We start from the raw sequence: 14,312 nt of genomic DNA on the forward strand, positions 1-14,312 counted from the left end.
AAGCAAAGAAGTCTACAACCTTCCTCGGCAGATTTCAACAAGATGTTATCTCATGTATCAAATACGATAGGGCAGTCTAACCGAACGAAAATGGACAATGTACCAGATTGTCCGTTACTGGGCGGAAATCAATACAAACCCTCAGCAGTCTCGGTAGCCAGTCAGAGAGTTGGTTAGCAGCATCCTTTGTGATTATTTTACCGAGAACAGCTGATTTGTTAAGGCTCCTTTGGGAAGAGCGATCCTTACATCATCTGCTTTTAAATTTGAAAGGACTGTGCAAATAAAGTGTCAAAACTGTCTTTAACATATGTGTATGTATACAGTAAATCCCTCCTCAGAGAGCACGATTATACAGTATACAGCTCCCCAGCTAAACAATGCTGGAAAGGCAGGGGAAGGGTTAACTCCGGTGCAGAAGTACTGTAACCCAATTAGCATGTGTCTCAGGGGACCTCCAGGCATTGTAGAAAGAGCTGCAACACGCGAGAAACCCACTCAATCTTACATAATGAGAAGAAAATAGGTGAACTGTGTTTTAATTGTTGGAAAGGATAGAGAGAGGGAAAACGGAAGCTTGGGCATCTGTGGGAAAGCTGGTGAAGGGAAAATTAGATCAGATCAAACTGACATGCAGCGGCAGAAAAATATTAAAAGCTGGGAAACCCTCTCTGTAGTACAATCTGAAGGTAAAACAGCTCCCAGCTTCGATTGGAAAAGACTGACTTCAGCAGCCACTGAGACTGCCTTTTCCCTCTTTAATACATGTAATATGAGCAGACCTCTTGCAGTACACGAAGGGTTTTAAGAACTCAGGAGATGGAAGGGTTAAAGGTTGTCAGCCTCTGGAATGCCTGCTTTTTTCTGTTTTTTTTTCTCTCCTGCTCCTTTTCGTGCTCGCTCGCTCCCTCAGTCCCTCAAGGTGTGAAGGCAGTGCAGCGCTGCCTTGAGCCGCTGGGCTGTTCACGCTAGTGCGTCGCACAAGCGCGTCGCGGGGTGTTAGTCACCAGAGCGGCGGGGCTGGAGGAGTGCTCAGATCTGGGAGCGCGTCTGGGCTCTGGCTTGTGGGTGACGACAGCAGCTCTCTCTCTCTCTCCCACTGACTCACTGACTCGCTCGCTCACTCCTGCTCGCTTCCCCTCTCTGTCTCTGTTGGCTGTTGGCATTCTGGAAGTCAGAGTGGGAGAAAGAGATGCTGGCAGCCTAGTGTGGAATCGGCGAAAAATGTTGAGAAGGACCAGCGTGGAGTCTCAAATTTGAGGACAGGAAAATATTGTAAACAATTTTCTCAGTATGTTCTCCAGGAGTGGAATGTAATTACCAGCTCCATCAGTGGTGTTACAGAAGTTTGCCAGTGTTTCATTTAAATTTGTTTTCATTTAATTTTTTTTCCACTTCTTCCGTGGAAGTTGAAGGCATTGGGCACCGGTCTGGAGTTTTTTGGTGGGGGGTGTTTGGAAAAGATTCTTGGGGGATTTGTCCCCTTTGAGGTTTTTTTTTTTTATTTATTTCTGGACTCAGTTCCTTCTCTTGACTAAGGATGACAGAGGTTGTGGTGGCCGACTGCAATCTGAACTCTGTGTGCGAGAGGCTGGAGAGCTGCTGTTTGGAGAACAGTATCGGAGAGCCGCAGTCCAAGAGACAGTCCAACACTGGAGCCAAGCTATGGGGACGCGTGCGGAGCAAACTCCTCAGACAAAAGGTCTATTATTTTACCCCCAGAAAAGCACCTATTTGAAAGGTTTCCCTCCGTGTTTGTCTGCAAGTGAGAGTTGCTGTGTACTGTTTTGTGCCACTGACAAGGTGGAAGCACAAGGCATTTGCTGCATTTATAAAACTACCTATTGACCGGAGGTTAATTTACAGAGGGAGTTTTTGGGCTTGCCTTTAATTTAGAAGCTGATACAAGGCGTCGGTGAGATGCCTTTGGTGGGTAGATATCTTAAACTGCAGCTTGTTTTTATTAAATTATTTCTCACCGAAACAAAGCAGCACAATGCCGGCGCCGAGAGTCAGTGTATCAGTAATGGTGTCAAGGGAACTGACAGTAAAACTAACACGTTACTCAGGAATTCCATTCAACTTGACAGAAATAAAGAAAAGGCAGGATGCTGGCTTTTATTTTTTTGTTCTGTTTATTCTAAATTTATATAATTGCCGATATGCTTATTGTCATAATCTGCATCTTTCTTTACTTTGCTGTAGTGTTTGTTATTATAGGGATAATTAAATGAAACATTCCTTGCTAATGACTGCAATTACTGGCACTCATTGCCTGGTTGACCTTCGGCAGGGCTGAAACTGAGAAACTGATTGCCACATTTCAAACTTTTCTGTGCTCTAAGGTGTAGTAGGTGCAGAAAGCATATACTTTGCCAGAAGAATGAGTTAATTGTGGTTCAGCATATCTGAAAGTTTGGAAAGGGTCGTTTATCAAAAGCAAGGGAAAAATGTTTTAAGTAGCCTGTGTTTTAGATCAAGAAACCCTGAACAATTTTGTGCACGGTGTTGCGAAATATACGGTAATTTAGTGATTGCTGTTTTTGGTGAATAGTGCTTGCTAATTCCTTTCTTAATTCTAGGTGTCCTGTATATACAGGATATACAGGGTGTGTGAATATACTGTATTCAGAATTTGCACAAAAATGTATATATAACATAGTGGGGTAAAAAAAGTGCAAATTTTCCTTTTAAACAGATCTGTAGGAAATACTAAGCAGAAACAAACTGAATTACTGTTGGTTGGTTGTGGATTTATTCAGATAGCTTTCGTTCAAAACTGACAAAAGGTAGGCTTGATGTCCGTAAGACTGAGGACGGTGCCCTTGAGCCCGGAGCACGCCTCTGGGATATGAGCTGCGCATTGCAATGCGATCAATACAGTAAAACCAGCTATTCCAAACTTTAATCCCCCGTTAACGTCTTCATAAAGACGAGACAGTCATGGAGATGTGCATAGCTAATCAGCCCAGTCAGGAGTTTGATTGACCTTGCTTTAGTACTTGGAGTTGAGCAGTGATCTCATTTTTCCTGTTCTTTAGTTTCTTGTCTACCTCTACCCACAGAGGTGATGATGCTGTAAGTGCTGGCGGCACAGTTGCATGTGGTGGGGGGGGCCAAGCATTTACCCCCAACCCCCCCACTTTCACGCTCCACATGAAGGGGCACACGAACGCTCGCATGCTTGCGTTGTTTGTGTTGCTCATCTGTTTCAAATGGGGGTTGCGCTGTCTGTTCTGGACAAGTCTGGAGGTGGTGAATGATTGCAAGGTTCCGGTTTTCTGCACCAAGAAATTATATATATATACTTTTTAATTGCATAGTATTTATTTACATACAAAATAGACTTCATTATGAATCTCATTATATTTTTTTATCTGGGTTTTTAATATGTTGTTATCCTTTTAAAGGCAGGTATCTTGTTTACTCATTAACCTAGACAATAAGTAAAGGCTTGTTTTGATACGCCGTAGACTGTCAGTCTATAGTTCTCCAATGGGATAGGCCACAGTACTGTACCCTGATGTAAACCAGACTAGTGAAGTTATTTACAACACAGGTAGGTTAAAGCACTGTTATCACTGTGTTCCATCTCTCAGCATATTGCAGCACATAAACAAAAAATGTAGTATTCTTTCTGCTCTTGATCACTCTGGCTTTGAGTTACCAGAGTGAAGCCTTTTAAAACCCCACATGCCAGCCATTTAACAATTAAGCAAGATATCAGATTTGAACCAAATCTTATTATGCTAAACACTTCCACGCAAAACTCATGCTCTATATACGTAAACAAACGTTGGCAGATGCCAGAAATCAAGATTATGGATTTCAGCCATAATACTTATTTTAAGTATTTGCAATAACATCCTTCACTGACCTGCATTCGCTACTCTTTCACTGTTACTGCAAGTGACTGGAAATCAGTCCTACTGTTTCCTTTCAAGGTGATTACAACAAAAGCTGACTTCAGGATTGCATTTTAAGAATGTGAATTTAGACAGTTTGCATATATTGGAAACAAAGAAACTAAAATAACTTAACTGGTAACCGAGTGTCCTTATTCTTATGCAGGAAAGCAGTTGCTATTACTGTTACATCAAACGTCATGTACAGAATGTCAGCATTCATTTTACAAACTATCCAAACAGTATTTCAGCAGCAGACCTGTATTTTCTTGCACGTCGTCTTCAGAAGAGATCAGAAAGATTTGGAAATGCTATCTTCTAGCTCGACACATGTCACCCGGTTTTGGATTGTTTCTGTGGCTGTTTGGTGTAGCTCCTAGACTTACTGCATCACTAGGCTGTACAGCTGAACTGTGGATCTGTTCAGTTGTGCCGACTTTCAGTCAGTGGCAGCTGGTTTACTTTAGAAATCCCAACCGGCTTCCTTTTCTGAGCATGTCAGTCTGTGTGGCGGAAAAAAAAAAAAGATGTCAGTCAGATATGCCTTAGAAGTGCATCTTGAGAAAACTTGCATTCCCCGCTAAATGCGTTAATGGCCTGGTAATTGCAGTGATGCATCCAGCGTAGATAAATATTCCTGTACATCACCGGCCAGGAGGTCACTCAAGGATTGCAAGAGAACTGCAAGATAACAGTGTGGGAAGGGGGTAGCGGAGGTGATGTTTCCTGGAAAATGAGAATCATACCTCTTTCGTTCGGTGGATGCCACACGCGGACTCCATGGTAATATAATTAGTGAGCCACCTCTGCTGGCGGATTCAGAAATGGGAACGTCTGTCCAGAATAATAGCTTGATTGTTTCAGTGTGCAAAAGGGCCACACACAGCTGATATTACCCTTCATGCTAAGTGTCTGTGAGTCCTGCGGTCAGCGCTGCATCCTTCAGGGGGAACAGACTCACAAGCCCGAGCGAAATAGAGAACAGATCTGAGGAGAGCGGTGTGGTGAAAGGTCAAAGGAGAACGTTTTGCCGAATTTGCTCATTACATCCTGGCCTTAATTTGCGATGGGGGTGTTGTTTGTCTTATCTTTAAGGGATGACAAAATGTCCAAGAAGCAACATCACGATCATCACACAAATATCACTTACATCTGTTTTTGGATATCTGAGTTGTTCCAGCAAACAGAAAAGATCCGTTTCTCAGAGTACTGGGAGAGAACTACTGAAGGCCTTCAAAACTGTGATCGCTACTGCAACAATATTTCTGACAGGTGTGGGTGTATGTGAGCGCATTTTTCATTTTTGTATTTCTGTGACATGTGCCATATTTATATAGACATAATGGGTACCTTGTGTATGCATTTCATTTTCCCGGAAATAGATCTAAAAAAAAGGGAGCCTTTTGTTTAAGGTTAATATCCTGTCGCAGCACATTATTTTTATGTTGCCCATCATATCCTGTTTTACAGTTCATTTGCAACAGAATCCCACTTCAGACTTTTGAGCTTTGACAAACTCACTGTTTCCAAAAAAGTGCCTCAAAACTAATCTGTACATGTGGTGCATTTTAATGACAGAAATCTGTCAACCCCTGAACTCTTCCTTGCAACAGAAATAAGCTAAATTTTCATTCAGAAATGTAGATTAAGCTACAGCAGAGTCTGATTAATCCCTAATCTTTCAGAATCTTTTATTGTACTCGGGTTCTTTAATCAGTAAGATCCGTAATGGCAAATGCATTCCATATGCACATTCTCAAGATACTGTTTTACATTTTAAACTCTGGACCTTCTCCTGTTTCACTGAGGCAGACCTTAATACTGCTGGAAGGTCCTCAGCACAGGCTTCATGGTTACTGCCTGCTCTTTCATTGACCCGTCTGTGTCTTTCTTACTATAAAGCAAAAATAATTTAGGAAAGAACTCTGTTTTGTGCTGCTGGTACTGTAGATAACGATTTGTAACACAATGTAGAATTGTCACTGGGAGCTTGTTGTTCTCCTTGGACATTTTCCATTCTAGTTTTTATGTTAATTTCATGTAGACAATGGAGCCACTCTTTAAAGCAAATGGCTGCCACATGCGCTTTGAATATACTGTTTTAATTTAGTGTAACATAAGCCCATCAAAGTGCACTGAATGACCCACAGCTGTGTTGTAAAGACTATTGTTGCCCTTATAGGCGAAGTCTATATTCATGCTGTGCCAAGTTTTATCAGTTTACCAAGCTGCCTATGGTACAGTATGTGCAGATCTTCTTGCAGGTACTTTGTAGTGCTTAGGAGTAAGCAGGCTGTCCGTCTCCAACAGCTGGGACTTGGAATTTCTGCAGGGTGGTTAAGGCACTTTGTGAGGGAGAGAGCTATATAGGACCTGTTTGGGCCAAGCTGCTTTTCTTGGCTGGGAAACCTCGGTGAGCTCTGTATGGGCTTCCGATCTGCAGTAGGCAGCGGGGGGGCATTCATCTGGTTTTTGTTCTCCTCCCTCGGTCCCTGGCAGACATGCTAAAATAAATTTCGCCAGCAGCAACAGTTAAAAATGTTACATATTTGGAAAGTAATCATTGAACCCGCTTCTACCTGTTACCAGTCTTCTCTGGAGCCACTGTGGAGTTAATAATTAAGTTAGATCCAAAGGTGTTTGTTCGTTTGGCAGTAGGAGAAGCTTCATAGGATCCCCATGTGGTGCAAAAAGCAAAGCATGGTCAGTAAGTACAGTGAAAACCCTGCACACTCCCAGATAGCCTCTGGAGAGTCATTCATATTATTCTGTTACATCAGCCTTTTGGCTGTACATCCTGATAAGACTGTTGTGCAGCCAAAACTTTGATGTAATTTAGGCAAAATGAAGAGCAGTGGAGAGCATCAGAGAAAGTGCAAGCCCTTCATGGGATTGTTTTCCAAATTTAAATGTTGATTTTAAAGTGGCATGTCCAAATTCTGAGTATTCTGAGTTTCTCCTGTTTCTCTTTAACTAGCACAGATTGATAGGCTTCAGGGACAGAAGATCATAGCTTCAGTGCTTTTCATTTGATCCTGACTGAAAGATACCTTTGTCTGTCGTTCAGGTGACTAGTTTGCTCTAAATGATACCTGTACTTGCATGCCTTAGCATCCTTATTGGTCTTTTGCACAATTACTCCGATAACGAGAACAGTCATTATGTCCACTTTTAGTTTAACTTGCCATCTGTGATCAGAAGAAATTGACATTGGACATCTTTTTGGAATAATCTATTTGAACATCAAAGCATTTTTTCTTGTTTGTCTGTTTGTTGTATTACCCTGAGTAACTGTGGTTAAAACAAATATTATAGCACTATTGTGAAATGCCTATTTAATAGGGAGTTTGTGGTCATGACTTAAATTCACTACCCCAGCAAGAAAAAAAATATTAATTCAGGTTTTATTAGGTGGATGGATATTTAATTCTCTGAAGGGGGCTAAGAAGTTATGGAAGTTGCATTTGTGGGGTTTGTTCGTTTTGACCTAAATTTTCAATCATTTTTCTGAATGTGAATTTGGAGTAATGTAGTTAGAACATTGTCGGAGCCATGGAGTAAGGATTGCTGGGCCTTTGTCCTCAGCAGAACTGTTGAAGTTGTGATTTGGAGATGATCTCTACTGGATCAAGGGCAATCATTTGCATAGGACCTGTTGTTACAGAATTAGTAGCTCTCTGCACAGTTCAGCTGCCATAGTCTTACAATACCACAGGTGAAACGAGCAGCACCTCAAAGTAAAAGAAGAAATACTACAATGAACGAACGAACGGAAGTAGAACAACAATACGATAGCCCGTGTCTTAAAAGATTGCATTTGCAAGGGTGATTGCAGTTAATACAGGTCATAATTCATCTGTATGTCATATTCTGATCACCCAGCTAATAAGGGAGGGGATGTCTTTAGCCTGAGTTCTTGTTTTAGCCAGGGGATTAACATTTATCTTGGGACTGAGTTAGACATTGCTTTCGGCTTAATGCTAGTACCCTTCTCTAGCCCAGCTGTCTAGAACAGTGCTCGGCCTTAAAATACATCTGCGTCTCCAGTTGGCTGCCTTTGCTGCTGTTACGAGCTCCAGAAACATTGTTGTGATGTTTCTAAGGTCACAGACTTGGGGTTTCTCCCCCCTTCCCCCCCCAAACTGTGCTTTCATGTACCCTTATGAGGGACGGTAAGCCGGTGGCACTGGGGTGCCACCTCACCACTCTGGAGCCCTGGCTTCAGTCTGGGACCTGGGCTGCTGTCTACGTGGAGTTTGAAAATTCTCCCCGTTTTCTTGTGGGTTTTGTCTGGGGTTTTGACGTACTCTTAATTGGCTTCAGGGAAGACTGGTCCTGGTGTGAGTGTGTGTCTGTGTGTGCCCTGCGATAGACTGGTGTCCTGCCCAGGGTGTTGAACCCTTTACTTGCCAAAATGGGGTCTGACTCCCCAGAGGCCCTATATGGGATAAAGGGGTTCGAAAATGGATGGAAGTATATTACATCATTTAAGGGAAATGATATGAACATACTGCATGTGCTGTGTTACAACGGGGATCCAGTGTTGCCATAGAAACACTTGAGGTTCAGGCAAATCTGTATTTGACTGTGGGGAGAGGAAAGTATGTTTTGCTGCTCATGTAAGTCTTTCATTTTCAAGGGTGGGTTAGCACTCTCCCAGCAGAATTCAGAAATCTGTTCACTAGGGCAGATGTGGGGTGAAATGCAGATGTGTGGTCTTCCCCCTCACGTCAACATCTGGCCTCCCAGGTTACGCACGGAGAACTGCATGTTCCGTTTCCCTCCCGACAAATTCGCTGGCCGTACGATTGTCATGGAGAATCTTTGCTGCCAGGAGGAAATGAGCTGAAGCGTGCAGCAGTCCTGCTTGTGGAGATTACTGAGAAAAACAGAACATTCCACAGGTCCCTGCTAAAATGGGAGGCCGTTAATGTGGGGGCACAGACACTTTAACCAGGTCTGGGCAGTGTGCAGTTAAAATTATCAGATGTCAGAATCCCGGAAATCTAATAATGAGAAAAAACGTTATATCTCCAGTTCCCAGGGATTTTATATATAGCCTGACTTGTCTGGGAATTCCATTTCTGATGGAAATCAGGGTCGTCTTTACACTGAAGTGCAAAAATAACCCAGATTACTTTTTGAGTGAAGATCTTGAAGTGTCCCGGTTTTCTTGGCTGGAGCTCAGAGGCTACATTAATTAGGACTTAAGATGTTTGGACATGGGACATCTGGACAGGTGCTGGTATAAAAAAAAAAAACTCATCTAGTTTAGAGACCTTTGGCACAGATCACAAACAACATTCTTGTCCTGGTAAACAAAACCTACTTTCCTTGGAGCTGAGTGATTAAAGAAACTACTCTAATAACAGACACATTAGGAAGGTATGAAGAACAAGAGGGTAGTTGGTCTACCGATTTGATTTCTCTTCAGTGTGAAAACTTACCACCCAGTTATATCCATAGCAAGCATAAGTGTTTATATTATTTTGAAGTACTTTTTGTATTCATTAAATTCATCTTCGAACTCCATTTCAGGGGGAAAAAAGAAACCTTTTGATTTAAGTCAGCCTCAATTTAGTTTGCTGTGCTCAGTTTAACAGGACCACACTGCACAATCACACAACCCCTTGTGTTTTAAACACTAGCGATGCAAGGATCTGCTAAACGTGCCCAGTTCTCATCAGGAGCCCTGTAATTGAAGATGTGAGTTTGTCTGTGAAAGGAATGAGACTGAGATGCGTCTGTCTTGTCTAAAAAATCTTTATAATACTGAAAAATCATTTTATGAATATTGCAATAATGAGTCCTTTGGTAGACCTTTTCCAGAGAAACATGACACGCGCGGTTAACATCTCCATGCACATAAAATACTAGAAGGAAAAAGAAATTAAACACTGGAAACTGATAGTTTCTTCTTTCTGTCTTACAGCTGGACCCTCAGACAGTACAGTCCAAGAACTGGCACATGGATGTGATAGAGATGAATGGGGTAGGAACAGTTTCCTGTTCCCTAGTGCTCTACAGTATGCTGTCATGATCTTCACTGTCTGAAAGTGAATCCTACCTTTTATTTTAAAGTTCATTGCAAACTAAAGATATTTATTTTTCTTTATACTGCCCAAATTCCTAAATTTAGGCATGTGTACTGCCTAAATACCTAAATCCTCCTTAAATACAGGTTATAAAGGATTTATAGCATTACTTTGAATCCCTGTACTGGGGTGTTACCTGGTTTGTGTTCTTAAAAGCTAAAAAAACGTAATTTGTTTGCAGAATTCAAAACAGGTTCAAATGAGAGGTGTTATTTTCATAACTGTTAGAATGTGATTATTTAGACGACATAATAAAGTTGAAGCTAAGTTACATAAATTAAATCCTGTTTTAAGTACAAATTCATGGAAACATTATCATGTACATTTGCATATTAAGATGAAACCCTGTATTCCTGTGACTACGGTCTCTGTCCTTCAGATCAAAGTGGAGTTTTCAATGAAGTTTACAAGTCGAGATCTGAGTTTGAAGAGAACGCCATCGAAGAAACAGAGTGGGGTGTTTGGAGTTAAAATCAGCGTGGTTACAAAGTAAGCCATTCCGATACTCTAAATAGAACAGAATTCATTTATTATTTATCTATGTAATTCCTATATTACTTTAGTGTTCATTTCAGTAAGTTATTTGCACAGGGCCGCATTACATATGTGAAGATCTGCACCGCAGCATAACGAACTCATTATCCTGGAAAATTAAATGAACAAGTAATAAACGGGGATGAGGTGCTAAAGACTACAGGTCAGGAGAAGGTTACGTATCCCTTTGAGTACAGTGAAGCCTATGATTAAACAGTGGCATGTTTTGAATATGAAGGTTCTTTTGAAAAAAAAATTAGATATGTTCCTTTTAATTAATCAAAAAGCCAAATTATCTTCAGGGAGAGAATATTCGTCCAAGGCATTATACCTACTGTATAAATGGTTCTAAAGAAAGGGTTTTGCTGTCAAGACCAATCTTTTTTTACTATGCACATTTCTCAGATTGTTCAGGTTCTGTTTTTTAAAAAAGAGGTATTTAAGATCTTGTGTGTTTTTCCTCTCTCCGCAGACGGGAGCGCTCGAAGGTGCCTTTCATCGTGCGCCAGTGCATCGAGGAGGTGGAGAAGAGGGGAATCGAGGAGGTTGGCATCTATAGGATTTCTGGGGTGGCAACAGATATCCAGGCTTTGAAAGCAGTATTTGACACAAGTAAGTGAACATCACGCATCTAACTAGGAATCCGGTCGCAGTCCAGGTTATTACGGTGGGGATTCATTCCACACATGATTCCCTTTTAAAGGTTAAAGCTATTATTTACCTTCAGTTTCCAGATACTACAGTTTATACCAGTACTTCTTGTGGAAGAGTCAGGTAGGCCTCTAACAGAAGACCCTTCCTCCTTCTGCAAAGACGGGTTTGTGGGAAATGATGATGGTTACCGATGATGGCATCTGTCAGCTGCAGAGGGTGATGCCATTCTCACAGAGTCAAATCTGTTTTTTTGGGGGGCGGAAAAGGGCAAGCAGTCACGGACTCCACACGCCCGGGAGATTGAGACAAATAGATTTTCTAAGCTGGTGTGATGCATTGGCTTTTTTCCTTCGGTATCCATCTTTTACTCCTATGCTGTACGCGGAGGTAGAATTTGCTTTTAGAAATGCATTAAAAAAACTGAGCAAAAGTGACTCACCGTGTAGCCTTTCTTGCCAGTGAGCAGGGTTATAAAAGGCTTTTATAAGGTCTTGCAATGTCACCAACAAGACTGGTAAAAGCAATTAAGGGAGTCAGTCTGGCAGTGACGCATCGATTGAAAGGAGCTCCATGTTATTAATCCACGTTTCCCTGTGCAGAACTGTGCATTAATGCATGTAACTCTTCCCTTAGATACCAAAGACATCCTGGTGATGCTGAGTGATATGGACATCAACGCCATAGCTGGAACTTTGAAACTGTACTTCCGGGAGCTGCCAGAGCCACTGCTCACAGACAGACTCTACCTGGCTTTCATGGAAGGAATAGGTACAGTATGCACAGCTGACTGCACCGCACTTACTGGGCATAGTGTATTTCTGGCCACTCTAGTGAAAGCGCTTTACAGGTAATGGGGATCCCCTCCACCACCACCAGTGTGCAGCCCCCACCTGGATGATGTCACAGCAGCTAAAGTGTGCTAGAACGCTCCCCACACACCAGCTCTCAGTGGGGAGGAGAGCAGAGTGATGAAGCCAGTTCAGAGAGGGGGATTATAAGGAGGCCATGATTGGTAAAGGCCAGGGGGAAATCTGGCCAGGACGCTGGGGTAACACCCTAAGGCATCGCGCAGCATGAGAAATGTCCTGTGTGAACTGGCATTGATTCCCCAGAGCACGCAGGGTTGGCCGTTTCGGCTCTGGGAAGAAGTGGGGGCATTCCAGATGCCGGGAGGTTGCCAGAACGGAACGTGGGCGAGGGGGGCGCGAGTATGAAAGCCAGAGATCACGGAAGAGTGTGAGCCAAGCGCCGGGGCTCGTGAATAACCCCTGCCTGTGTCCGTCCGCACAGCTCTGTCCGACCCGGCCGCCAAGGAGAACTGCATGATGCACCTCCTGCGATCCCTCCCCGACCCCAACCTCATCACCTTCCTGACCCTGCTGGAGCACCTCAAGAGGTAAGGAGCAGCTGGGCACCCTGGAAACCAGAGATCTATCTCTTTAGTTGGGTTTCTTTAGAGGAGCACATTACAGTGACATCAGCGTCTGCTGTGAGATCTGCTGTGCTTTATGTGACTCTCAGACCTCAACTTCCTGTGGAATTTACGCCGTTGTTTGTGTTTCGTGGAGATTGTGAAGATTACTGCCCAGTTGCAACCGTTAAATCAGTTTAATCTGTGCTCAAGTCTAAAGGACTTCAAGCTACATTTCTGCACCAGTGGACCTCTTTCACTGACTCAGACACACACACAAAAGCCCCTGCTATCACAAGGTTCCCTGTCTCAGTGTCAGACATGCTGTACTGAGTAATTTGCCTAAAATTCATAAGAGCAGACTCATAAGAGCTATAGAGGGCTGACTACTTCATGAGGTTACAGAGATCAGACAATATTGCCATAAAGTTTGCCGTAGCCGAACCAAAGATTTCTTGTTGCAATTTAGATGAAGAAGAAATCTGTAATAGAGGCTTTTAAAATATTTAAGTAGGGAGCTGCGTCAGGATGCGTAGGCTGCAAAGGAACAAGTAAAAGGTTTATTCCGTGCTGAAGAGAGAAGAAGAGAAGCACAAAGTTTCGGCTGTGGAGCCTTCTTCGGGCTATTAAGATATTTCTGCCTGTAATTTTAAAGGCACGTCCTTCTGTTTTGGCCCTTGGAGTGTTTGCAAAAGGCATTGCACTGGAAAAACTGAGTGACTGTAGATGGAAAAGCCATTAGCTTACACAGCCTGCTGATCTGCTAGTGTGCTCCCACGTCTGCTTCTCTGGAGCAGCACCAGGGGGCTACAGTGCAGAACAAGTATCCTAAAATACAAGTTAGTGTTACTGGGGGAGGGGGGGTAACTTTCACATGTTAATTGATCCCGAGCACACTTTGCTGTACTGTTGTGGCAAAGATTAGCAACAAATTGTGGATTTATCTTCTTCTGTCTGAAATGATTACCTTTCACTAAGCAACATATTTTACCACTTTATTACAGCCTAAGTGTAGGCATGTTGGGATGAAATAAAAGGCACAGGGCTCATGCCATTGCTGATGGAGTACAAAATTAACAGTTGTAATGCTTGTGAATGCCAGAATGCCAATTGCATTTCAAAACATTAAATAAAAGAAAGGCTAAATTATTAACGTTAGAAAGAACCCCACAGTTTCATCACAGTCTACACATTCCTGTCCTGATCCTGTGTACAGTACAGCCCTGACAACAGCTTGTATGGATAAAGTAAAGCTGAGAGGTGATGGTATCAGACAGGATGGTGGTTCTTTATTTGTCCACGACATTTTGATTCCCTTTCATATTTCCATCATAGTATTTTCCAGTGGTTTGTTTTGAGTGGGGGAAAAAAAAAATTAGCGTGTCGTGAATTTAGACTGTACCCATCGGGCCTGTGGTTTGTTTGAAGCATATGGTTGCCAGCCGTGTAAATCCTTATAAACTGTAAAAAAAAAAACTGAAAGAAGGGAAAAAAATACTAAAAAGCTTCCTCAGAGGACTGGCCAGTGTTCAAACGTTTTTTCTAAACAGTGGAAATATTAACACCTGTTTTCAACACCTCTTAAAGGCGCAACAAGCAGGGATAGAAACATCCTGGTCCTGATCATGTTAGGTTCAACCAGATCTGAGAAGAGCCTTGATACCCAGGCTCTGTATTTGACCAGTGTGAACTGTGAGCAGGATGGCACCACCT

At 42.5% G+C, this 14,312-nt stretch overlaps 1 protein-coding gene across 4 annotated transcripts in view; it reads left to right on the forward strand.

Moving 5' to 3' along the window:
• abr (ABR activator of RhoGEF and GTPase) overlaps nucleotides 1–14,312 on the forward strand; it is a 156,416-nt gene that overhangs the window by 136,488 nt on the left and 5,616 nt on the right. For 3 of the 4 annotated variants that reach the window (XM_088616395.1, XM_088616397.1, XM_088616398.1), the window contains exons 17-21: nucleotides 9,838–9,897; nucleotides 10,380–10,489; nucleotides 11,007–11,146; nucleotides 11,822–11,956; nucleotides 12,479–12,584. In XM_088616395.1, the coding sequence (XP_088472521.1) occupies nucleotides 9,838–9,897; nucleotides 10,380–10,489; nucleotides 11,007–11,146; nucleotides 11,822–11,956; nucleotides 12,479–12,584 (551 nt within the window). Of the gene's footprint in view, nucleotides 1–1,539; nucleotides 1,703–9,837; nucleotides 9,898–10,379; nucleotides 10,490–11,006; nucleotides 11,147–11,821; nucleotides 11,957–12,478; nucleotides 12,585–14,312 lie in introns of those variants that run through there. The other variant, XM_088616396.1, reaches the window with a different exon arrangement.

This window comes from Lepisosteus platostomus, chromosome 22 (genome assembly GCF_059453375.1).
Source record: "Lepisosteus platostomus isolate fLepPlt1 chromosome 22, fLepPlt1.hap1, whole genome shotgun sequence".
Classification (NCBI taxonomy): Eukaryota; Metazoa; Chordata; class Actinopteri; order Semionotiformes; family Lepisosteidae; genus Lepisosteus; species Lepisosteus platostomus.